The sequence below is a fragment of the Centropristis striata genome, chromosome 17 (assembly GCF_030273125.1).
Source record: "Centropristis striata isolate RG_2023a ecotype Rhode Island chromosome 17, C.striata_1.0, whole genome shotgun sequence".
Lineage (NCBI taxonomy): Eukaryota > Metazoa > Chordata > Actinopteri > Perciformes > Serranidae > Centropristis > Centropristis striata.
Genome location: NC_081533.1, coordinates 19,643,716 through 19,671,467, shown reverse-complemented (window position 1 = coordinate 19,671,467; position 27,752 = coordinate 19,643,716). Strand labels below are relative to the sequence as shown.

General features: G+C 38.6%; 1 protein-coding gene across 1 annotated transcript in view; it reads left to right on the top strand.

Moving 5' to 3' along the window:
* LOC131989445 (phospholipid-transporting ATPase ABCA1-like) overlaps window positions 1-27,752 on the top strand; it is a 218,859-nt gene that overhangs the window by 131,294 nt on the left and 59,813 nt on the right. The window contains exons 34-39 of the mRNA XM_059354665.1: window positions 2,903-3,001; window positions 3,664-3,853; window positions 16,806-16,900; window positions 17,444-17,549; window positions 21,729-21,803; window positions 25,799-25,968. Coding sequence (XP_059210648.1) covers window positions 2,903-3,001; window positions 3,664-3,853; window positions 16,806-16,900; window positions 17,444-17,549; window positions 21,729-21,803; window positions 25,799-25,968 — 735 coding nt within the window. The remainder of the gene's footprint in view (window positions 1-2,902; window positions 3,002-3,663; window positions 3,854-16,805; window positions 16,901-17,443; window positions 17,550-21,728; window positions 21,804-25,798; window positions 25,969-27,752) is intronic.

Below are 27,752 nucleotides of genomic sequence, written 5' to 3'. Positions count from 1 at the left end.
TGTCAGATAATACTAATAGCCAATAAGATTAAATGAAGTTCACAACCTGTATTTTAAGAAAGGTTAAAAATGTAGTGATGAAAGATGTTTTTTTTATATTCCATATCTCAGACCTGACCAGATCTAGCTTACATTACTATTGTTAACACACTGAAAGATTTAAATGCAATTCTTGGTCACTGTCCATGGTGCCAAAACATTCAAAATAGTCCTTTTCTCTCTCCATGGTGCTGAAACAGTTAAACCAAGTCCATTTGCTGTTACCACTCCCACTACTTAATCACCACATTATGACCAGTACATGGTGAACATGGAGTTTCTATTAGCAGCACTAAGCAACAGCCATCTATTAGTTTAAGAGCCATATACTTCTAAAATCCCAGAAAATATCTACCGACCAGCAACACCGTAGCAACCTAGACATGAAGGTTTTAGCACCACTGTGGAAAACACCCATCTATCCATAAAAGATAATTTCATTGTAGTGTTTCTCTGTGTTTTCCACAAGACTGACGAGACTTTCACATGATACTGTGATTATGTATTTCACTGTACATACGCCTCTTTATGTCAACACAGTGCAGCATGTGACAAGTGGGAATAAACTCACAAGCTGCTATCTTGTCACGTAGTCTCTTGTGACAAAACTGAAATTACACATAGAGTTTTCTTGGGAATTCCTGGGAATGGTTCCTGTGTTCTTAATTTCTATGACATTCCCTCTGGCGTATAACTAAATATTGTCTTTTCTCTTGAGTGACTTTAAAGCATCCTGTCCGATGACGGTGGTTTTCATCTCAGCAGTTGTTCAGAGGAGCATTGCAGCACCATATACATTATAAATGCCTGGTTATAACTGTGGCAGCAATGTGGATTAGTTGCCCTCTGTATTTCTAGCTTTTGGTTCATCACTTTTGTTTTAGAAATTTGAATGAGATATCAAAATATGGGAGGTAATATTAACACTCAAGAACAGTCTTTTGTTTATTCTCCAAAGGGGTTATTCATGTAATATAATGTAGCCTTGATTTGACTTTCTTCTAATATTGTCTCAGTTCTTACTCCTGTGATTTTTCATTTTGACTAGATGAACTATTCATTAGTTCCACTGTTTCTGTGTATATGCACAAGTCTTCATTTTTGGAACTGTCCAATAGTTTTATGATCTCAAATAACGTGGTAACTCAGCCATTGTTAATTGCAAAACAGATGGCTGCACATAATCCATTTTTACAATCGGACCACTTCAATTGCTCTCACTGGTGGCCAAGGAAATGACCGTATGACCTTCATGGAGACGCCTCTAAATGAGACAATGAACACTGTATTAATCCAAATGGCTGGCTGGGCTGTGGCCGCTGCTGGCAGAAAGCCATCACGATGGTCTTTATGAAACACTGTGTTTTAACTCCCACGGTACCTTTAAGATAAAGGGCAGAGTGTGTGTGGTTAGTAATGAGAATGAAATTGGAATGGGAAGATTGTTTAACTGAGACACAGGGTGTAGATATGCACAGGACACTCAGATAATAATGAAAGGCAGTGAAGAGCCCATACTGTACACAGAATCTTGAACAGGCATACCGGTACATGCTTTCAGGGCAGAGCTGGACTAGCCTGGGTATACCCATACTGCCTTGCGCACTTGAATTTCATTTCGAACCTCCAGGCAGTCTGGCAACCAGAGAGGTTTCTTAGCCCTGTTTTAGGGATCCAATCACAGAACGGGGAGGGACGGCTACTAGCCCCGCGACTAGCCCCGCTACTAGCCTCGCTACTAGCGCCGCTACTAGCCCCGCTACGAGACCCGCAGCAGCTCGTTTATTGCCCATAAAATCAGTGGATGTGTGTGGCTGAATGACATGAGGGGGAATAAGGCGTAAAAATAAATAATCTTGCAGAAAGCGAGAACTGGAGAAGCAAAGCAGCAAGCAACATTCTGTCACAGACACACACACAACAAACATCAATTTCTGTCGCTCTACATACGTCATCTTGTAATAACTGATACGATTGGCTAAGAGCTACCTACAGACGCTTTTGATAGACATTCTAAGCGCCCAATAAACGGCTCCGGAGGATCGTAAACCACGCCTCCTCTACGGAGAAATGTGTTAGCCAGGCTAGAGCTGGACTCAAACTATACAGAATAAGTGCACATCACTTCAGAGTCAATGGTGTGTTGAGAATTCATGTCTTGACTCTTGGTGCAAAAAAAGAGTTGGTAAACTTAATCATTTCTCTCTCACTCTTGATTCAAATAGCCCCAGTTGCATGCAGCATTGCTATCAAGTATTAACTTGAAATGCACCGTATCAGATCCTCTGGTGTACATGTCTCATTTCCTCTCAGGCCTTCTTCGGTGTCAAGATACATTCAGGATTAATGATCGTCTAAACTACTGTGCTTTGCCGATGTGGAAGACAGATTGACTTGTGAAATCTTAATCAATTGTGACTAGAGATGGATTATAAAACATGTATCATCCTGACCGATGTGATGGAAGACGGATCAGAAAACTAACTTGTGGTGACAACGTGTTTTGTCGTAAACATAATGACTGATATCAGATTTGTACGACTCAGCCATATGTTGAGACTAGATCTAATTGTGTGTTGTATTACTCATCACTTATCAATTGAATAATGCATCTGGCTGGATATTTAAGGGCCTGTAATCTCAAATAATCCTTGTGATAAAAGTCTAACCCACGATCGAGAAGCAGAGTCAGACTCAGTTTAGCCTGCTTCCTTTTTCTATAAACTCAACTTTTTATCTTCTGTTTTTGGGGTGAATCTATGATTCCAACATCTTAAAGATGTCTGGTTGAAATTTAAAACCTTATTGCACATTGAAATGTTTCAATGTGTATTTGTACTGATTATATTACTAATATTTGCAGCAATGATATGCCAGATAATGCGGAGGTCTCGAAGGTAGTGGACACCTTGGTGAACAACCCTGGCTTTGGGACTCGCTGCATGAATGGAGACCCGATACCGTAAGTACACTCGCACAAAGAAGCCAAATAAATAGTGTGTTCACAGGTATTAATGCCAATTTTTGTGTATGTGCTCCTAGTGGTCACATGCAAACACTGAGTCATGCATGTCTGAGCATGTGTCTCAGCCTCCTTTGAGAAGTCAAGCTGTAGTAGTAGAAGAAGAAGATGTAAGAAAAAGCCAAGGATTACACAGCATCGGAAAAGAGTGCTCTGCATGAATTTGAAAAGCAATTTCTAAGAACAAATTTGATCAATAAATAATTAGGTTTCCACGCTCTCCAGATCATCCTGATCAGAATAAGTTGAATTATGAATACCTTTTTAAGCTTAAAAATGAATCGAATTATTACTGAGCTTGAAACACACATAGTTCACAAGTGGTTTTGTGTCTTTCTCGACTTCACACAAGCCACTTATCTTTAATTCAGATATATTATACAGCAGAATTTAAAAAATATATAATACTTATAACTTGAATAATAATAGACTCATAACAAGAATGCTATCCTGCTGATGGCATACAATATCATTAGAATAAGTGAATATAATGCCATTAATATCTCTATTCACTCAATAAGAGAGCATATTGTGTTGTTAAGTGGATATATTTTGCATTTCGGGCAGCTAAATGCTCATATTCCTCTATTTTTTTCTCTTAGGAAGTTACCATGTTCTTCTAGTGACTCTGATTGGGTCACTCCATCCGTGGATCAGTCCGTCACTGACATCCTCCTCAACGGGAACTGGAGCATGTCTAACCCCTCCCCGTCCTGTCAGTGCAGCACACCAAAACGGACGATCATGTTACCTGACTGTCCGCCCGGTGCAGGAGGGCTCCCTCCACCTCAGGTTAGCCCCTTACACTATGTGATTCAGTAGGAGGAATCAAATCAAAATCAAATAGTCTTTATTGTCATTATATAGTTCACTATACAACAAAATTGAACGTGCCACTGCATAAGGTGCATAGTTATGACAATCATAACACAAAACAACATGAGTAAAAACATTAAAACATTTTTTTTTTTTTTAATACCGAGCTAAACAAGGACAAAAACAAGAACAAGGACATGTGATGTAATAAATAAGTATAAAAATAAATAAATGGCTACTTAAATGCTATAATTTATATATGAGGTAAATTGAGTGTTTTGCACATATCAATTGTATTGCACATGTCCGTTTTATTGCACCTTTTAATGAATTTATCCTGTGTGGGTGTTGAGAGGAAGGTGTGGTTGTTGGACCCACCATTATGTGACTTTAAGGGCCTAGATTTGATGCCCTGTCTCTTTCTGAGGTCCCCTAAGCAGAGCAGTTAAACCCCTACTGAACCAGGGATACTGCTCCTGGCTTCCTGTGCACCCTGGACTCTCACTGTGAGTCACAGTGGGATATTCTGCAGCAAGAGTGTAAAAAATTTAAAAAAATAAATCAATGACACAACCGTACAATAAAAAATGCTTATCATGGAAGCTTTTGGCTTGCAGTCTGAAAGTCCCAGTCAGCATCATTTTGATTTGAAAATGTAAAGGTACTTACTAACAAGAAATTTGCATTGCATTGCAAAATGTAAATCAGCCTTTTGTGCTGCCTCCCTTTTGTGAGCTAGCGTGCATGCATGAAAGCAGGGCCAAAATTGATTCCACTGAAAATACACTGAATTGGCCATTGCCAGGGATTCAGCTGGCTCCCCATACCTGCTAAAAAAGTCATTTAAAATATATCTATAACGTTACACTTTGAGATAAATGCCAACCTTTTTACCTGGGAGCACCTTTTAGGACATTGTATTGCATGAACTGCCAGTATAGACTTTGGAAAAAGGACCTCACCTTTTCTGCTCACATCAGTCCTAGGAGGTTTGTGTGTCTCATCCTCCAGATGTCAATACCAATCCTTTATAGGCCATTACTTTAACAATATATACATGGCCGAATGCAGCTAGGGCAAATGTTGCGTGGTCTGACCCAAAGAGGCTTGATCCAGGCCAGGATCGATGGGCAAGTTAGAGTGCCGGATCCCCTGCCTAACAGCCACCACCCGCTGACTGAACTAATCATGCAACAGAAAGAAAGAAGGAGAGAAAGAGGCTCATTTGGAGCTAAGTGGTTTGCACTGCTGTCTCCCAATGATAATGAGAAATCTAAGCTTAAGAGAGAAAAGAAGGAGAAACTGCCACCTCCACTCCAATGTCATTTTATTAGAGATGGCTTTGTCTGTTTACTCAGGCTTTGTGGCATGTGCCTGCATTTTAAGAGATTTGAATTTGGATGTCTCATTCCTAACCCCACCTAAATCTGCCAATATTTTCTTCCTCTTGGAGAAATGAGGGGAGTTATGGTGTCTGATACCTGAGATTTGACCGTCAAACAGCATTGCATTTCTTTTAGCTGATTTACAATTTTGAATTTAAAGCTTTATCCTCACACAGACAGCAGTATTTGTTGATTAGCACAGCAGGACCTGCAGCTGATGTTGGTGGTAAATGTGAGAATAGGAAGTCCTGTTGTAATGTAAACTCATGGTACAGGTCAGATGCAATAGCATGACAAACTGCAACAGTTTATGAGTCATACTTCTAGAGTATTCCTGCAAATTATATTGAGAACTTCTCAATTATCACTTTCTTAAAGACAAGAGACGATAGCTCACACAGACTGGATTGAGCTGGTTCTCTCTGTGTTTTGCATGTGACAATAAATAAAAACCTGTGTGCTGGTGGACAGCCGTGGCTCAGGATAATAGGATTGCAGGAGTGGGAGGGCGTGGCAGCAAATCCTGTGTGTGCAGGTAAACAAAATATGAGAAACTGAGTATGATGGCATAGCCTTGTTGGCGGTGTTTTATGACACGGGTGAAAAGAGAAATGTCTGCCCACTTCTCATTTTTTTAACAGTCTCAGTTCAACACTGATCGGCTATTTCTATAAAGTTGTTCTCAACACCTGTCACCAGATCCGATTCCCTGCAAAATGACAGAGAATTTTATTTAAGTTATTTAGTAACTTATTCAGTAGTTATTAAATGTTTATAACGTTATCAGTTATTAATCTTACATAGCCTCAGGTAGAAACATGTTCTCCTGTGCATCCTGCGAACAGCTGTTTAAACTTGCATCTGTCTTCCACTCGCTTCCAAAACAAACTTTTAGTTCTTCTTTAAAAAAAAAATCGAAAATGCTAAATAGCAGTAATATGTCCATGACATTAACCCCAGGGAATGTACACCTATACAAACAGTCATACAGTGTTAAAATGAATGTACAAGTCCCAAACACAAAAAGAGATATAGAGAATACAGCAAATCTGTCTTATACATGTATAAACATGCTCTCAGACAAGGGCATCGATACAATTATATTTATATATATTTAAGTGTTTTTAGTTCTATCTTCATTTCTGTTGCCCCAACCTGTCATGTTTTGTAACATGGCCATTGAACAGTATTATCGACTTTTGAAAAGGCTATTATAAGCTATTGTTCAAAAAGTTTTCTTACATCTTCCACTTCAGTGAATTATGTACAAATTCACTGAAGCCTGATGATGTTTTCTAGCTAGCTGTTGTAATCCACAGCACTTAGTATATTCATGAAGTTGAACAATTATCTCTCAATTGCACATAAAGAGCAGAGAGCCTTATCAACACATCCCACTTACACTGTGCACCGTGTTTATATGTGTATAGACCATATACACATATAACACATCTGCTATTCTGATATAGTAGCTGGAGTGTAAATTGTCTTTCTTGTCACTCTGTTAGGTCTTTACTCTCTTGAGCTTGTGCTACTTAAGAAACTACATTATATGATAAAAAGAGTTAGCATCAGTCTTTCATTTGTACAAACACTGTCACACATTTCACTGAAAGAGCAGAAAAGAAGAGGAATGTGTGTTGAGTTAATAAGTATGAACCTCACAAGGATAAGATGGAGGTTAACATTTTCTAGCAGCAGTAACAAAAAAATGGATATTTTTGCTTCTGCAATTCCACATCATTCTAGTTGAAGCAACTACAAGGAACATTTAAATGCGTATGAATCCAGACAAAAGCCTGTTTTTATGTTTTTCAAGGAAAGGTTCGGCAGTGAGTAGTACAGGGACGCAGGAGGATAATTTTTTCGAGAGAAACAACAACTAAAAGGGACAGTCATAGAGCAGTTCACCTTGGTCAATCATTCAGCAGATAAAGAGAATGGCGGGAATAGAAAGGACTCGAAACCAAGATATAGCAAAAATATTTAACCAAGAAATGGACACTTTACCTCATCACAATTCATCCTGCAAGTACAGCCCCAAGTCCAAATAAGTAAAACGTAAACAAAACCTGAATGCATCAAATCACAATGCAGATTATTTCAAAAAACAAAAGTTTATCAGTTTGTACAATAAATATATTGTCTTTGTACACTTTTTAATTAAGTAAATTGTCACAAAGGATTCTCAAATGACACATTCTGTTTTACATTTGATTTGATTTAATTTGATTTGATTTATTTGGCACATTTTTCAAAGAAAGAAAATAACATAAAAACAACAACAATAATACAATTTATATATTCCATAAGCATATTGAAATAAAATAAAGACATGCCAGGAAAACCCAAAAAACCCTCATGGGGCTTTAATAGTGGGATTCCCTAATATAACAAAAATAAAAAAGAACAAGGAACATAGAATTATACAGAGCAAGAAACTAGAAAAACAAAACAAAGGCACAACATAGCAATAAAACAAGAATTATAATAGGTTATTGAAATTGTAATAGTTTTTTTAAAGATTAAGAAAGGAGAAAGGTTGAGTAAGTAAGGAGGAAGTGAGTTCCATACGTGTTCAGTAAGTGTATTTATAGCTGTGTTTAATAAAGAAAAAAAGTATTAATCATAGATTGGTTCTTTCTCTCACTTGCCTCCAAAACATACAAAAGCCTGAATATTTACGACAGGGGACTGTTGTGTTCATACTGCTTCGTCTACAAGGGTGCCAAACTTAACACAAAATTAAAGTTCTTTATAGTTGTTTAAAATAGAGCAACTTGGCCTAAAACCTTTTGAGTTGATTTAATTTTATGTATAGTTTTAAAATACCATTATATCAAACGAATGTGCCACTCGATGAAAATAATGACACAATAGACAGTCTATAATAAAGTTATTCTTCACTGTGGTTGAAAATGCCTTATAAGTTTTGAAAATTGTCAGCTCTTTAATGTCTATGATAGAAGTATTAACAGTCATTGTAAGTTCAATTTGCAAAGTGGTTATGAAGTAGCAAAGCTTCTTTCAGCCTCTGTTCTTAAGAGAAGCGTGAGAAAAGAGATGTTCTGGCCCAGTTAAGAAAACACTCACAGTCACATTCAGATATATCGAAAAAATGATTTTTGTCTCATAATTGCCATGGCGTCTCCTCCTTCAATATTTGACGAACTTGGAGATGTCATCTTGGAAGGACAAATGGGACACACATTAAAAAAAGGAGAAACTCTGCCAAGTCAATGACTTCCAACAAGCAGGACATGAGATTTCTGAACTCATCTGCCACTCCTTTATTTTCATTCCAACCCCCTATACTTCCCCTACATCAGGGATTCCCAAAGTGTGGTGCGTGGACCCCTGGGGGTGCGCGAGCTTCTGCTAGGGGGTGCGCGAGATGAAAAATGTAATGGCGGTCTGATAATTACACAATTACATTTTTCCCCCCACACAATAAAGAAGTCTAAATAAACATTTCCTTCGTAAAATGTAAAATCAAAAACTGTAATATCAATTAATTGATAAATGCAGGCTATTCAAAATGCACTTCATCTTAAAATGAAGCGTAGAAGAAGTTATCTTCTTCCATTTTTCCAGCCTGTGTTATGATGACGGGTTGTTTAGCTCCACGCTCATTTAAACTTGCTGCAATTTTTGTTCAACGCGGCTCAAAATATTATAACATTTTCCCAACTTATGTGCTTTCTGCCTCTGATCCTGAGCCTGTCATCATCCTCTTTGCTCTTAAAAGTGGAAGCTTGCGCATAACTTTGTTGCATTATATTGAAACTGTGTTTCAGGTTAATTCAAATGCGAGACCGCATTGTTGTGATGGTGATTATCTAATTATATGTGTGTTCTCATTTGAGCATGATTAAACATGCCGTCTTTCGGGCCTCCCGGTGGCTCACACTGGTAGAGCGCTTACCATTAAGGCCGAGTCCTTGCTGTGGCGGAGGCGGGTTCGAATCTGGCCTGTGCTCCCTTTGTCACTTTCAATAAAAAGCATGAAAAATACCAAAAAAATAATCTTTAAAAAAAAAAACCCAAAAAACATGCCGTCTTTAATAAGGTTATAAAAAAGCTTATTGCATTTTTTTTTTTTTTGAAGGTGTGGGGGATTGGGGGTGCGTCAACACGGTTGGGACATAGAATGGGCTGCGTGGCTAAAAACGTTTGGGAACCGCTGCCCTACATAATATCCCACGCTTTGTAATGTGCCATTTCACACTCTCCACTGATCTGTAATGCCTCGTTGAACTCATGCAAGTCTTGCTGTGTGCTCCTTCCTGTGACAAGGCCATCCCGGGCCACTTTAAAGGAGCAACTGTCCAGGTAGCATGTTATAGGATGATTGTTGAGACAGTCAAACAAGAGAAGTGGCCTTTGTGTGACCTTTTCCTTCCCCTGACGTTCAGTGCTAGCTTATGACAGCACTGTCAAGGAGTCCCCCATTTGTTGAGGCGCTCCTTGTATCGTTGTATCTCCCTGCTACACTGCTAGGCCATCAAGGTCCTTCTTTCTAACCCCCATTTTTTTTGTTTTTGCTCTTTTCCCTTCTCTCCACCTGCTTCTTCCATTTTAACAGCCTCACTTATACTTTCATTTGGCTTCTTCTCAGCCAGAATCCATTGCGGTTATTTTATGAATTGCTAGTAGTTTGCTACTTTACAGGATTGCTGCTTTATTGTCATTTTCTATGTAGCTTTTTACTTTTAGTACATTTATTTTCAATAAAAACACCATTTACGAAGGCCAACTCTTGCCTACATCTTGTTACACTCACTTGCATCATTTATCCTTTATTTACAACATTGCATTTTGTTTCAATCCAGATCCTTTAAAAGGATATTAAATTGACTCTTACTTTTGCATGGAAACAACCTTGAGGACATTGAGTTATTATAATGCACAAGATTATTACCAGTCATCTCCCACTGTGTGCTAAAGGAAGTTTATATTTAGAATAAGAGGCTGCAACAGGAGGAGAAGAGAGGGAAGCATTTGTATGCAACAAACATGCTGTTAACAGTCACATTTCTCTGTTCATCACCTTCTTTTTGCATAATGAAACACTATATTTATTTGGCAGGGGTCAGTCTTTGTAACACAGTAAGCCGACAAGCTTTGCAGCCTTTTATTTCATCATCCGAACTCTTGAAGGATTAATACCACTGGGGTAGCTGAAATGATTCATCTTAGTGCTCTTTCAGTGTTGGTAAAAAAAGACCCCAGTGTAGTAGTCTGCTTTCTTTAAAAATAACAATGAATGGAAGGGTGTGCTGTATCCGCTAACCCTCATGACTGCAGGTCTGCTGAAACTCTTTTTTTTTTTTAAATCAAGGTTGAAGACTCAACTGTTTACGGCTGCATCTAACTAAATGATTTCAATACATATATTTTAATATTATAAATATGTCATAATATTTATTTTTTAACTATATAACTCTGCACTCTTAATAAAATAAAAATGTTTAGCATTGTTGCACATCCCTCCGAAAGATGGTCAGACACTTATTATTTTCAAAAATCCCAAAACCAACGTAAGAGTTGACTTATAAAACACACAGAAATACAAGAATATTAACTGGAGCAAAACTGGCTTACTACTTACACTAGCATGAATTACTGCAATTATTTAATCCAAAACTTATTTAAACAGAAACCTTACTTAAATATGCAAGATTACTGTTGTAACTAACCTTAGAAGAACTCCTTGCGTTATTTTTGATGATCAACAGGAAGTCTATTTTTGTCCTTTCAAAATAAAAGCGACATAAGCAGAAAAAAGGCAAAATAAAAGCATCACAAATAACATTGCATGAGACAAACTCTTGTTTAGAGTGAAATAGAACTGGGTTACTTACAACCATTATTATATGTTAGCTTCTGTTTTAGCTGTTTCCTTTTAAGGTTGTGTTTTAATATCTATAAATGTCATCTTTTAATGTGTTTTTCTGCCCCTTTGTCATGCTGCTTTTGATGTCTTGTGTGAAGCACTTTGAATTGCCTTGTTGCTGCAATATGTTATATTGTTGAACTTGCCTCCACACCTCCAACTTGCTCTGCCTCCCTGTTGTTGACTGCAATCTACCAGAAAGCCATAAGCCATAGTTTACAGTTTGAAATGGAGTGTAGTGCATAAGGTCATGAGATGGAAACATATAGTGTTATAAATTGTGGCTGTCATGCTCAGATATACAGTCTGCAGTCTGAAGAGTATATACATTTAGCAGATTGATAGAACTGTTGCTTGTGAAGGAGGATTAATATTGTGACAGAGACGCCGTTGTGAGCGTGACATGCTGCGAACATACATATTGACTATGAATATCTATCTCCAAAGCCATGGCAACATGTTGCCGTATTGTTTACTGGACTGTGGTCCAATGCAGGTTGCTATGGATGAATGCAAGTCCAAGGCAGAGACCACCCACAGAAGTCGAGCACATTGTGAGGATGTATTCCCTTTGACCTGAAAGCTTCCCCTGCTGAATAAATCATGACAAAGTGTTCCAGCTTCACACTAGTTTTCTTTTTTATCTTTTATCCTGCCCATCCTCCGAATGTGCCCTTGAAAAACTACAGAAAAGACGAGAGAGAGAGAGAACGAGAGAGAGAAAAGCATGGACACATCACCACAGGAGGTAGTGTAGAATCATTGTTTCCATGGAAATGGCAGGCAACAGTAATCCCATTATCAATTCTGAAGTATTGACTCTCGTTCACTGGTGATATTTAACCTTCATAGATGAATAGGCCGTCATGCGTGCAGAGGAATTGATAAAGCCGCCACGTTCACCGTATTACGATTGATGTCTTTATCATTTGGAGACTGGCCTAACTACAGCTTGCTTGCAAATTACTCTTCTTGGCTTCATCTATCAGGGTATTGAAGTTAGGCATTGGCTTACCATTTTTGTTGGGGGGAGAAGAAATTCTGCATGCAATATACAAACACCATTATCTACTTTAGTTTGTTGGATTGAGAAAAAACAGCTTTAACAGGAAGCAAGTCTTCTCAGTGAGAGTATTTGTTGTACGAGATATTTTCTAATGCAGCATAATCCCCAAACTGTTTTTAATACACTTCTTTGTGGCCCGTTCATTTAAATTCAGAACATAAAATCAGCAGGGCTGACATATTATTGCTATTTTATGTTATCATTTATTCATTGAAACCATAACGAATCTGTAAACTTTACATCTGAGGGCAGATTTTTTCTCCAACAACAGCTGTTGGCAAGGAACAAATCTAACTAACCACAGAGCGCATACCCAACCTGGCGAACACAACAGGCTGACACATCCTTTCTCTGCTGGGCCCTGTTGATTTGTCACTTTGACTCCCAACACCCGCAGATCCATTTTAGTGTAAAACTACCTGTCCAGAGCCACCCTCTCAGCAGAAGGCAAGAGACGCTCGGAAACAAAAAGCAGAAAGGTCATTGAATTGTGAGGTGAGGCAAATGGTGGATGAAGCAGTGCTTTTCCTTTTGTTGTTGCTAAACAGAACAGAAGGGGTGCGGATGAAAATCTGTCACCGGGGCGTGGATGTGTGCGACTCAATCTCTCATGAGCTGGGACAGAAAAGCAGGAGCAGCTTTTTGTTGTGGTTACTAACTGCATGTTGGTAACCCGGCAAGTGCTTCTGCACTACTCCAGCTATAATCTAATGGTATTGTTTGGCTCAGTTTATAATGGTTGTTGTGATGTGATCATGTTGGACATAATCACACAACACAATGGAATTCGCTGAGCTGAAGAGCAGCTCCTGAAATACACAGAATGACACACACAATTACACAAAGGGCCACCTGTCACTTCCTCTGAAAACACATCATGTTATAATGGTGGATTTCAACTAGAAATGCACTCAAAACATCAGCAATTAAAAAAAAAAAGGTTAAAATGCTTTTTTTTTTTTTTCCCAGATTCTGTTTTTTGAGACCTTTATTCAACAAAAAGTGCATACATTTGCATTTAAAAACCCCAATTAACCCGATCATCACTTGCAAACTTCAATTCTGAGAACAAGTGACCACACACCTTAACATAACACATTTAATCATAGAAGATTCTGCTTTCTCAAGATTGTATTTCTTTGTGCACAAGAGATAAAATTGGAATTTTACCTTAGAGGTACAGCACGATATAAACAGTGCCAAGATTAATATGAACACAGCGCAGCCTCTTATCTCTCCAGTGCTCGAGTATGCCAGCTCATTCAACAGATTTGATTACTCCTTAGTTTACATTTCCCTCACCCCTGTTTGCTTCCCCAGCTATCAAGCTACCACTGTGTTGTGGAGAACTGATGTCATGTACAGAATGCCAAACACTCTGAAGCTGTTTCCAGGTAATGAACGAGACATGCAGGCCCAGGTATTGCACAATCACGTAATGTTCCCATTTCAGTCTTTTTGATGGGGGATGTGGACCAAGGCCAAAATAATTAGACCCACACTGACTGTATGCTCATGTATAAACTCATTGTACACACAGCAGAGTGTAAGAGCTCTTATTTCGGCTTTTGTTTGTTTCCGAGTTCCTGTGGCTTTTCCAAAGAGAAGCATGTTTGTTCAGAGATAAGCCAAGGTTGCGGTGCCGTTCGTCCTCCTTATCTCTGATTCATAAGCCAGATGGGTCCTCTTCTTCCACTGCTTTCTCCTTCTGTTTGTTCTTTGCCTTGTGATTTGAGTCCTCCTCTTCCTTTTCTCCTCTTTTCTCCTGTGCTCTCATCTCCAATTTCTAACTTATGTTTCCATCACTATCCACTCCCGCACTGCTGTCTTATTTATCCTGTTTGTTTTTAATCTTGCTTTTGATCTGTCTTTATTCTTCTCGTCCTTCTTATTTTACCCCAACATATCCTCATCCCCTCTTCACCATTTTCATCCTATGTATCCACTATGTACTGTAAAACCAAACCAAAAAATTATTTCTTTCTAATGTACTTTTAGACTCGGATGCAAGAAACAGTCCTTCTAACCGACGCCTGGACATCTCCTCTATAGCCATCTACTCTTTGTTCCAAGAGATAAAGAATGGGTATACACACAAACATGAGTGATTAAACAACACACCATGTGTACTCAAAGCTTTCACATCAAGCTGTTTGTACAGCAGGGTAGATAACCAGTGTAACCAGGGGGTATGTTGGTAAATTGCGTTGCAGTCGGGGGTCTCAATTGCACTTTTATCAAGGATCACTCTGCTAATTAGCATAGTGTTACCTCTCTAAATAAGCAAGGCTAAAACAGCTTGATGTCGGTGTGAGTGTGTGTACTGGGAAGTATCAGTCTACGCATCGTGGAGTGTGTTCACGGTGGTGTCTCACACCCTCCTTTAATTGGATGTTTGAATGTACCCATTTATCCACAGAAGGGCATCTAATTAGGGTTCTTTGACATTAGACTCAGCTTTTCGCAGATTTTGCGGGGGTCTAGATTTCAGCCAGGCTTCCCATAGCCAGGCTTAATTGACTAGTATGATAAGGGTTGAGAGAATGTGTTTCCACAGTGCTGTGAACAGATAAGTTTTGTTGATTATTGCATGTATCGGATGAGTTTTTATTAGTTGCTGAGCAGTTGTGCCTGCAGGAGTCTTTCTAAGGTCAGCCTTTCTGTTCATGTTGATACACTTCACACAGGCTCAGTTAAGTGCTACAGTTAATGTAGAAGTTTTGTATCCTTCCATAAGTAAAAAAGAAAAGGTGCTGCTCCTTTTGCAGAATTCACATATCCCTGAAGGTTATCCTCAGATTAACATTAACCTTTTGAAAGCAAGGTTTATTTTGTTCACCATCTTCATGTTGCAGTTATTAGTCTTACATAGCCACAAATTGATGCATTATCTCAACGCTATGCACCCTGCAAACTGCTTTGTTTCAAAAAGAGAAATAATTACTGCTGTCTAAATGAACTCATATAACATATCTGAATGAAAATGGGTTCTATGTTTCTATATATAAATATCCATTGTTACAAGCTACAGTGTAAAGTTACGTTAATTACCATTTATCACACAATATTGTGCAATTAATTAGCTTTTTCCCTTGTAGTTGCTTTAAGCAATACGTTGTATTAACATTTAATGACTTGACTGTCTGTGATGTGAAAGATGTAAGTTATACTGCCTCAGCTCTCTATAACATTTTTTTCATTTTTTAGGTCATTGTTTTAGTTCAGCAAAAACATTTCTGATAAATTGTATGCTATATGTCTAGCACCATTAGCAGCTGAAGTTAACAACTAGCGGGTGAAATAACTGTAGCATGTAGCATCTTAAGAACTTAATATTTTTTTCAAAGAAGTTGGGAGAAACCATCAACAAGATCTCCGACCTAAACGACAAGTTGAAAATGAGCATTTCCTGGCTCATGGTACAGCGGATTGTTCTAAAAACAGCACATAAATCACGATTGTAAAAAAGGCTGCAATTTCTGTGAATTAAGGCTACAAAACCACTGACCTAGGTTTAGGGCAAAGGATTTCCTGGTAGGGCGTTATAAAATACTTTTTAAACAGCAAATATATGTACATAAATGCCTGGAAGAGAAGTAGTTACGAGGGTGACGGGAAGTTATGTAAAAACACGTAAGTTACTTTAAAAAGCAAAACTCACAAACCGTGAGCCACATAAGTTATGTGAACAGTGGAAGTTACATAAACAAATTAGGGGGGGGGGGGGGGTTAGTATTTCGAGGAAAAAGTAGCAAATTTACTAGATTAAAGTGGCAAATCGACAAGAAAAAAAGTCGCAGATTTAAGAGATTTAAAGTGGCAAATCTGCACGAAAAAAGTAGCAGATTTACGAGAAAAAAGTGAAAAAAAAAACTCCCAGATTCACCACCTTAAATCTCATAAATCTGTGCTTTTTTTTTCTCGTAGATTTGCCACTTTAATATCGTAAACTTTTTTCTCAAAATATTACCTCCCGCCCCCGGGTCCATATGTTTTTTTTTTACACATTCTGGCTGTATGTATTATCCTCCAATATTCTCTAGGGTTGAAATTTGGAATTTGCAAGTATTTCAATGAGTCCCTATTAGGCTTTTATAGGGTTAAACTCTGCATCGCCGTCAATCTTTTGTACTATGTTTGTAAGATGGTGGCTGAGGACGGTCTAAAATGTAAATTTGAGTCTTATTTTGCTGCCCGTACAAACCCCTTATATTGACGTTTTTAAGGGGAGACCAGTCTGAAACCAAAATAAGGCATTAATACTGAAGGTATATTCATCAGGTGGCCACAAACATGATTCCAAATGAATTCCAATGTTGCGCCCTATCTGCTGTGTGTTTAAATAAGCAACTGTTTGCTGACATGTTCACCATTTGAACTGAAGAAGGTGATAATATGTCAATATTGTGTTAACAGCTTGCTGTACTGCCCCCAAATGTCCCAAAAATCATTTTTTTCAGCAGAATTAGGCTCAAGGTCCCTCTCACAAAAACAAAAACAAATGGCAAACCAATTGTGTTTATTTATTTTTCAAATGCTAACATTTCAACCTTGTTTTTGTCTTTTTCTCTTTTTTAACAGAGGATCCAGAATACAACTGACACACTGTTGGATTTAAGTGGACGAAACATGTCAGACTTCTTGATCAAGACTTTTGAACACTCTGGGAAAACAAGGTAATGCATTTCAGTGTGTTGTGCTTTCTTGATGTTTTTCAGCATTCTGCAGCATTTAAAGGCTTATTTAATCAGGGTATCACAGTGCTTTCACCCACCTGGTGGCACTTAGAAACCAGAGACTCTCCTTAGGCACTTCAGAGGGGTTTTGACACAAAGAGAGACAAATTACTACCTGGGCTGCTGTTGATGTGTTGTTGCATCCACTTTTAGAAGGTCAGTTGAGTGTAATATGAATGAAAGGACAAAGGCTTTCATTTCCATCTGCATGTTATGCAGTTGTCATGCTTTGACAAGTCCTACTGGGCCTCTTTTTGATACGCTTCCCTAAACCTGTCATTTTACTGTATGAAAACATTCAGAGCAAACTGTCAGCAAGAGAAATGATTAATTGTAAGCTGTAGGTTGATGCGTTTGCTCAAAGCTGTGAGTGTTTAGTCATGTTTCCAGAACACACCGTGGGTGTGTGTATTCTTGGTGTTACTCATAGGCTCTTCATCCACTTGAACCTCTCTCTCTTTCTGCTTTTTTCTGCCACTCCAGGTACGGAGGCATCTCTGTCGGAGCGGTCAACTCCCAAGTCCGTCTGACCGAGGCAGCAATCGAAGCTTCATTCAAGGATCTAAAAGAGCTTTTGAGTTCATTTCAGGTATGTAATAGATATTAGGTTACAGAAAGTCAAACCTGGTAATACAACAGAAGTGGTTCACTGCAGCATATAGGTGTAAAACCAACGATAAGAACACTTCTGTAATCACTGAGTGCTGATATATAAATATGAGCTTTTTTTAACCCATAAGAACCCAGACCCAGTTATCCTAAAGTTATGGGGGATATACCACAGACCAAGTGGACCACATAGAACACATTTATCATGTTTTTTTTCAAAAACACTATCCCTAAATGTCAAAGATTTGTGATGTGACATAAACGTTACATTGGGCGTTTATGGTATTTATGTTTATAATATTTATGTTTATAATGTTTCTTATTTTAAAATGAAATAAACTAGACACATTTTCTGGTTACAGAGACACAAAGTTACTTTCTCCACAACATTTATCAAAATTGTGACATTAATAGTGCTATTTAACAACAAATTATTTTTCAGATTTGTTTTTAAGTAACAAAATAATAATAAATCAAAAATAAATAAAAACAAATGTTTAAATATTTGCCTTTTTCTTTGCATCTCCGTAACATATATCAAAATTGTCACTTTATTTTTTTCAGGAAATATGGTCAGAACAAGTTAAATGCAATACTTAACTAGTATCGTATTAGAATTGTGAAATGGGTTTAAATTTAGCCTCGGAACAAAAAATAAGCTTTTGGAAATTAGCTACTTTTTCACATTTCTGTTTCCAGTCACACCGATATTTTGGAGAAGTCACTTCCTGTCACAGTCACATGACCACCACACCAGGGTGTTGACGTCTCTTAGGGATTTAATGAGTTAAGGTGAAGCATAAAGCTGAATATGGGAGATCATAAAAGATTTAAAGTGTTTGTTACACCCGTGTCACCATAGGTTCTTATGGGTTGAATACAGTCAAGTGGGTTGTATTGTCTCAAACCATCCTAATCTTTCCAGTTTAATTGATCAAATTTTACCCAAATATTGTTTCTTGGATATCAACTTTTTATGCCTCCACAATGGCACATGTTTTTGGGTTATCTGTCCATTCGTCCCATTCTTGTTAAGGTGACTCTACTAGTACCCAAGTATTCACAAGTATCCACTTGGACTCAAGGATGAGGATCTGTCAAAAAATCAAACTTTGCGGGCTGTCCTTGACTAAACCAAGAATTTATTTTGTTGAGGACAGGCCTCTTGTATAGATCTTTTGTGCTGCTGAGTGTGCATGAAGCTTCCACTTTTCGCCAAAAATACACCGACTACTTTTATTAAATGCATTCACTCCATAGTATACTGCTCACGGCATAGAATATATTATATGTCCGGACAGATATGGATGTTAATTGCAAATTGACATGGCCGTGATTCTAGTTAACTTCTGCTATGTGGTAACTTTTTCTCCTTCACTGACTGTTCTGAGTATTTTGCCACTGAAGAAGTGTCAAGGCCGCAGTCTCCTTTTTGAGTGAGCTGCTCCTAATTGAAGCACGGCGTTCTTTATTCAATTTTTTTTCTTTGTATCTTAGCTCCAGGTGATGTTATTTGTCATGGACTTTTGGACCCTGCTGTATTCTTGAAAGATTTAGAAAAAGAATGACGCAAAGGGGAGAGGAGGTTTAGATTTTTTAAAATCCATTCTGTTGTGTCCATGGCAACAGGTTATGATTGTCTGTGCATTGCTTTGAATAAATCGAGGAATCTGGGTCTCCACTGCACAAGAACATACGCATTCACACACAATCCTGCAAACCTTTTTCCTCTCACATTTATTTAACTGTATGTGCTTCCACTCCCTCAGTTCATAAATTCATCCACTTCTACTCAGGCTCAGTGTTTCTTGAACTACATACCACCTCACTTGTCCCCTCCTTGTATCTCTATATCTCTCCCTCAGCCTCTTTCTTGCATACACACAGTCTCTCATTAACATTTCAAATTTTTGGACGTTCAAACTACTTTGAGATCAGCACATTGCTTTGCCCTCAGGCATCTCCGGTCTCATCCCTACCCAGGCTCCCTTCTCTGTCTCCAGGATCTCGACGCTAATGTGACTTTAATTCTTGCAGCAGCGGTGATGTAACCCTAATGGCCGGGCATTAGCCGTCCCAGCTCTGCATTCCGTGTTATTAAAGTGCTACACTGTCCTTGGGAAATGTCTGGCTCTCTTCTGCTCGGCAGGCATTGTGATGTGAGACGCTAACGGGAAGTAGCGTGTTTTTGCACTCTGAGCCACCTGCGCAGGCTGGGAAGGCTCTGAAATTTCTGTTTAATTGCATTTCCTGCATCTAGCAGGTAGAAATAGGGTTCGGTGTCGCACGAGGTGACGGTAAGTGTGAGAATAAGAAAGCCTGTGTGCTGGAAATTCTATAATTAAGCCGAAAAAAGTATCTGAAATGGCAAAGTGTCTTATGTAGATAGTTTTAGTGTCACTATTGGTGCCTGAAATGTTTTGTCTCCTCCTCAAACAACATTTCTTTTATCAGTTATATTATTCAGAGAAATAAGCCCCTAATTTAACAGACCATGCACTCCTTCCTGGCTAGTTCTCAATACACACAGGCCCATATTAACACACTGTCCCACAGAGCATATGACCACTCGGTCACACAGAGCACTTGACCACTGAACTGTACAGGCCACTTTGGAATACAAGCCAAGAAAGTCACCACACACTCGAGCGGCTTTATTGCTGTGTCGTTAGCGGTGGCACGGGCAGGTCCGCTGGCCAAACCAGCCTTGTCATTGTCCTTGAGCGGGGAGGGGTTTGTCAAGGATTAGACCCAGGCAGCTGCTGGCCCACTTCTCATCTTGTTCCAGCCACCGCTAATCCCCAGCAAGGCCACCTAATGGCGCTGCCCGTTTGCTGCTTGGCATGATGCAAACCACGGTGAAGTAAAAACACAAAGTGCTGTAAAGATTCCCTTGCTGGAGCTGGATGAAGCATTATGGACAAGAGTCTTGTTGCGTGCCCGGTGTATGAATAGGTAATGTTTGGAACACAGGGGATGTTATTTAGAACAAATACTTCTGGCAGCATAGATGGGGGCGTTTTTTTTTTTTTTTTTTTTTTTTTTTCCCACACAGTGATATGGGAAGAGATGAAGAGTTCATGCTGTGTTACTGAAATGATGTGTTAACATTTTGTTGCGCCAAAGGAGCAGGATATATGTCAGGGCAAAAGAAAAAAAAGGTCTGAATACATTCTTTAAATGCAAATTTCTGAGAATCCCACTCCTTGATTGAAGGATTGTGAGACTGTAAAACTGAGAATCTCCTTAGTCTGATGTCCTTAGGTAACTATCTTGGGGGCTTGAGATATCTTTTGTGTCTTATTCCTTTCCACTTTCAGAGCAGACAAGCACTTGCACCTGAGCACACTCTTGCATTCTTGGGATGTCTTTCTTGATTTTTCTCTTCTTATTTTGTCCACCCCCCACCTCTCTCCCCAGTTGTCACCTGCACTTATTCTCCATCGACCTCTCCTCACTCCACGCCACCCACCCCCCCCCCCCCTCCCTTCTCTCCTCTGCGATATCCCCAAGAAGGCAGGGTCCAACAGGAGGTCCATTTGCATTTATATCACACATGTAATATGCTCAGTGCTCTTATGGTGGGGCTGAACAGCATGGTATCAACATGACACTTTGGAAATCGCATGCCTGTCATCTCAAGCCCTCATCCCAAGGCTCATTTCACATGAAACATGAGCAGAGTAGAGCAGATTTTTAATGCAACCTGTCCGGTTTTCCCCTCTCATCTCTTCACCTCCCAGCAGACACTTTGTGCTCAGTGGAAAATACATTTTTTGCTGTTATTTTTAACTCTTGCAATCCAGCAGTACGACTTAAATAAGGTACATTAGGTCATGGGGACATTTCTGTTACTTGTGAACCTTTGTTTCATATTCTTTCCCTCCTCTCATGATTTGAATTATTTCACCCTATTTAATAAAACAGAAACGTCAAACGAGGAAGGAACTTGCAAGTAGCCAAAATAACAGGGGACACATTTTTCCAAAGTCTGTGGAAAATAAGTGGCTCAGCACACCCAAGTACTCCCCGGAAGTCTTAATTCCTGTCTCCCTCGGCTTCATGTTTTGCATTTCAAAGAGCAGTGGTGGTTTTCCAAGTGTATCCAATTAGGTGTCTCCAACTCACTTTTTTGTCTTGTTTTCCTCATCTTCATTAGGATAATGTGACTGATCAGATCCTGCAGCAGGCTGAAACGCTGCTGAAGAAACTGGGAACCAGGGACAACGTAAAGGTATTATATTAATTGCCATGTGCTCCTTTTGCTTTACTGTTTGAGTTGATCCAATGAGATAAAAGTTTAATGATCTCGGAGGTAAAATTAGACAGGTGTAGTGTGGATTTTTAGGGAGGAACGCTGGTGATTAAAAAAATAGGGGTAAATCCACCTAAAGCTGGTCTAATCACCTTTTTACTTAAATTATGATGCGGTAAATTCCTAATGAACACTTTTGAGTCAAACCTCAGGAGGAGAAAAGGGTGAACAATGACTTATGCACTTTATGTATTTTTGCCATCATTGCAGTCAGTTTCTCCCATTTATGATTCCTTCAGTGTTCACTGCTCAGGAGGTTTTTAACAGGAGCCGTATTATCCGCAGAAGTTTCCCTCCAATAAAAAACGGACGAACTGTTTAAAATAGAATAAAAGTTTTACATTAAGAATCAGTTTTTCTCTGTCGCCACACCGTGGACAATAGACTGAAGCTGAAGCGGCTGCTAACGTTTGATCAGCTTATTTCTCTCTTTCTGATAACTGAATACCGAGAGTTGTAATGAACAAAATCTTTCATCCGGTTAAATATATATATTTAAAAATGACCAAGAACAGAGCATATCAATTGTCTGCACAGCATAGTGATGGCTGAGCTTGTGGCAAGCTACTGATGCTAACTGCAACTGTGGGGATATAGCTAACAGTGTAACCTGAGGGGAGACCAGTGGGTGGCAGTTATGCTTTCACGAAAATGCCATGAGTCAGGAAGGCGTTAATATCGATAAATACAGTGTGAGAGCAGTATAGAGCGGCGCCAAGTGGGACACACACAAGGGACTTGCATGCACTAACATGAGTGCACGGTTGGACCATCCTACTTAACCCTTTATCAGGCAAAGAACTATATTTGGTAACTTCAGGTAATATTTAGAGAAAACAGTTGCAAATTTACTAGATTAAAGTGGCAAATCTACAAGAAAAAAAGTCGCAGATTTAAGAGATTTAAAGTGGCAAATCTGCATGAAAAAAAGTTACAGATTTACAAAAAAAAGTGGGAAAAAAGCAACTTTTTTCTCGCAGATTCACCACTTTAAATCTAATAAATCTGCACATTTTTTTCTCGTAGATTTGCCACTTTAATCTCGTAAACTTTTTTCTCAAAATATTATTTTCGGATGGTTTTTTTTACACATTCCGTCAGTATGTAATATCCTCCAATATTCTCTAGGGTTAAAATTTGGAATTTGCAAATATTTCAATGAGCCCTATTAAGGGTTAAAGTGGTGAATCTGGGAGAAAAAAGTAGCTTCTTTCCCACTTTTTTCTCGTGAATCTGCGACTTTTTTCGCGCAGATTTGCCACTTTAAATCTCTTAAATCTGCAACTTTTTTTTCTTGTAGATTTGCCACTTTAATCTAGTAAATTTGCAACTTTTTTTCTCTAAAAATTATCTGAAGTTACCAAATATAGTTCTTTGCCTGATAAAGGGTTAAGGACAGGTAAATAAGTAGCATCAGCAAAATGTACGTGGTCTGTAGAATAATGGCCCTTATGACAGATATATTAGGACATTATTAGATTGCATTGACATGTAAGCAACATTTCCTCAGGGATCACTAGATAAATCTGAGGGGGAGTTGCATGACTAATGGGATAAATATACGACCACATACACAAATCTGTTTTTTGTACTTTCGATAAACTTTTTTATAAATGGGTTAAAACTAGCAGATAGATTCTGTCCAATTGTTTTTTGGACCATTCTTTGCTACTTTTTCAGTTTGTTACCTTCCCAAAAAAAGCCAAAACTTTTCTATTAGCGCAATTAGATGACTAAAGTTGAGACATAATAGTGCCAAAAATTGGAAAAGACAAGTGAACTCCAAATATCTTAGTCACCTTTTTCCAAAAAGAATTTTTAAATGTCTCTACTTTTATAACCTGCATGTTAAGTCTTTTCTATAAACTTTTTTTTATAAATCATTATAAACTTTCACAAACAAGGAATGTTGGGAACCACTGGTTTAATCTTTAATATATTCTTTCATAAATGTATTACATGATTGTTTTCGGCAAAATCCTGATCTTACAGGAACTATAGCTGTCATATAAGATTTTGTATTTAATGATGAAGTCAATATCTCAGGCTTATCTATCTCAGATTGACATTCCTCCCATAAAACAGGTTCTTTAAAGATGTTTCACAAGTGGACATTAAAATATGAATTTCCCTTATACTGTATCTACCTGCATATTTTTCACTCCCTCTATGCCACCCTCATGCATTTAGAGGACTACTTTGTGCTCTTAACTCTCTACTTATCCTAAATACATCAAATGATATTTTAGCTGGAGACCTTTCAGAAACTACAGACTGAAGAAAATATACGAGTGAAAAAAATATCAATTTCGGTCGATCTGTGTATCTGAGATCTAGCAAGAACAGAGGGAGAAAGAGACAAGAGTATGTGTGTGTGTGCACATCTGTGTGTGTACTCAAGTTTCTCCATATCCTCCTCTGTGATGCAGTGTTATGTTAGGCTGACACTCAAACACCATCCACTCTTAATTAGCGTTGCACTATCAGCGGGGAGTCCTCTCTCACTCCTACTCTCTTTCATCCATTCTTTTTCTTCTCCACCCCAGCAGCCACAGACTCAGAGAATCACTTACATTGAAAAGAAAGTGTGCAAAAATGTTTTTACTCTGTCTCTGCAGCAAGCATTCTACGCCACAATGGGATTGGGAATTCATCGCAGGCCTTTATCTCTTTTTAAATGAAAAAGCAGTGTTTGTCAGCTCTATTGCTTATTCTTATAGATCAGTATGTTGCCCCCAATAATGTTTAAAAGACAATTTGGCCCCTCGCTCCTCAAAGTCGCTTCTCTGCACTGAGTGGACAAAAATCGTTCACAAGACACAAAGACATGCACACAGAAAAATACAGAATGTATGGGGCTCAACAATAACATAATATAGCACGTTCTATTTAACTGTAAGGGGTTGCACAATAATTCATAAAAACCTTGGTGCGTCTTCAAACGAGAGCAGCTTCATGATGATGCTTTTTCTATTTCTTCAGCTGTGGAAAAATAAAGGTTATACAAGTAATTCTTCTTACCTTCGGCTGACCATATTGATGGTACACAGCTCTTAAAAGCCCGACACAACAGCTGGTTCTAACAATACAGCTGTTAACACATATGTGCCCACAACTAAATATTTGAATTTTCTGTGCTGGATTGTTCACTTCACAAGCAAAATGCCGACAAAAACCAAGCTAATCTGATGAAATCAGAAATAGCTGTATCTTAGAAAAAAACAAGTAATTCAATCAAGTACTTTGTGTCAGTAATTAACAAATATATACATATTTGAATTAATATCAAAGAAAGATACAAATATAAAGCATTTAAAAAGTAGATATGCAAAACATCTATTCAACACAATTTTAGCATTTTCCTAATTTTTCAAAAATTCTTTGACTTTGACTTTTGATAATTGTTTTTATATGATTTAAAATTCTTAAAATAGTAGTGTAAGAAGCTGAAGTGTGCGAGTACCACATTTCAGAACTTCAGACCGGTTACAAGAAATGTTGTGGCAATTATTCCCATCATACTTAATATCCCCTATGTGCACAAATGGGTTAAAACTAGCAGACAGTTTCTGTCCAATCATTCTTTTGTACCATTCTTTGCTACTTTTTCAGCTTGTTAACTTCCCAAGAAAGCCAGCAAGTGAAATTAAATGTCCTAAGTTGAGACTTAATGGTGCTAAAAATGTGAAAAGACAGGTTAATTCCAAATGTCTTTCTTTTCAAAAAGAAATCAATCTCAAAATCATTTTTTTTTAAATGTCTCTACTTTTATAACCTTCCTGTTAAGTCTTTCTCTATTATTTGTCCACAGCCAGATGATTTAGTGTCAGATGTAGTTGCTAGGAGACATCTGAAGCAACTGCAAAGCCCTTACACGCTGTTCTCAGTGTTAACGCTTGTCTCTACCTCGGCAGGTGTGGTTCTACAACCAGGCATGGCACGGCATGGCGTCCTTCCTCAGTGTGGCCGACAACGCCATCCTGAGGGGAAATCTGCCGGCAGGAGAGGATCCCCGCCAGTATGGCATCTCTGTGTCCAATCACCCCCTCAACCTCACCAAGGAACAGCTCTCCTATGTAGCCTTGTGAGTCATCAGACCGAAAAAAGGGGTTAAATAGCAACGGCGCAGCTTCAAAATCTCATGCTGTTCGTCATTATAACATCCCATATGCTTCGTAGTGGTCCAGAAAAGGGTAGAAATGTGGCCTCTAAAATGTAAATCATAACTTATTTAATGCACGTTTCAAATCTACATGGAAAACACATACAGAGGCTGCTATACTATACGATACTGAGGATTCTCATGTCTAAGGAGTGTTTGCAGTCCATGCTGCAATTATTTCAGAAAACTGCATGTGGACATTCCTCCTCAGAATTCAACATTTACAGCTGCTACATTGCATTTTTCTCTTGCTGGAATACATGATTTTTGACTCTCTGACAATGCATCATAGGATGCAGTGGATGGAGACTGATGGCGGCTGGGGAATGAGAGAGATAAAGCGAAGTGAGAGGGACAGAGCGGTGGAGTGGGAGAAAAGGAAAGCAGAGACAGAGGAGACAAAGGGAGAACAGATGAGTAAGAGACAATACAAAAGAAAGCGTAAGACAGATAGATAGATGAGGGATTTGTATGAGTATGCACAGATTTGGAAGCCCATGGGAGCCCCTTATGAGGATACGCCATTTTTTTCTCATGCTTTATCCCAGGGCTAGCAGAAGAGCAACTCCCCATGAGAGTCAGAGATTAATGACGTGCTAAATCCCAGCATATGGATGTAACTGCTCCGTGTGTGCTGTGTACTGTTTTGTTTTGAGATTATGACCAGTTATTTTCAGCTGGTGTGTATTCTGTGGTTGATGTAGTTGATTTGTGATCACCATCATCAACATTTTTAATGAAAGGAAGATGGATTGTATCCTGCTACAGCAAATTGCTCTACAGCGCCATAACCACAACTCGTGACATTATAAAGGCAATTCAGTTGTTGCCACCAATCACCACACAGTAACAGTTTTATTCCATTCTCTAACCATTGCTCCAGCCCAGGTATTTATGTAGTGATCAGGTGCTGACGACAGCGCTGAGTTAGAGAGGGAGACTGCACCAGGGTTAGTAGATAATTACGATGGCCTGCCTACGGTAGATTCAGGATGAGCCTCTTTTCCGCACTTCTTCTCTGTGTGGAGTGTGGCGACTGCAATTTATGAACTATGATTTCCAGATTAGCGTGGACACTTCTTCATTGTTGAATAAATGTGCAGGTTACAGACAAAAATACTTCTTGCCCAGATGACCAAGCACTATGGAATTAGGTTGCTCAAAGCTCAACTTTAATATTTTTCACATGAAAAGTGGATCAAATCTAATGGAAAAATGATAAACCCATGGATAATTTTCACCCTATTTTGGAGTTTTGGAGTTCCTTTTAGCATATTGTTTTGGTTTTTAAGACGCTTTCACAAAACTCTGGTGCGGTCTTGTTACGGTTCATTTGGTCACTTGTGAACGATCCAATCTTACTCTGGTGTGCACCAAAATAACCGGTCTGAGACCACTTGCAAGAGGGGGTCTCGGTCCGTTTCGTTCCAATAATTCGATTGCACTGTGAGCATAATCCAGCCCAATTAAAGGAAACAAACCAAAAAACAGTGGATTGTGGGCTCCTAATCAAATTGTGAGGTCCCATTAGTGCATAAAGTTGAAATTTGTGTCCTTCAGTTTCACTCTATAGGCTACCACTAAGCTAAAGTTAATTTCTCATTGCAGAATTATCAACGTATTGCTCAAAATAACTTAATATTTACCTTTGTGGGAGAAACATATCATAGTAAAAGTGCATCAAGGCTTGCCTTCTGAATGCAAAC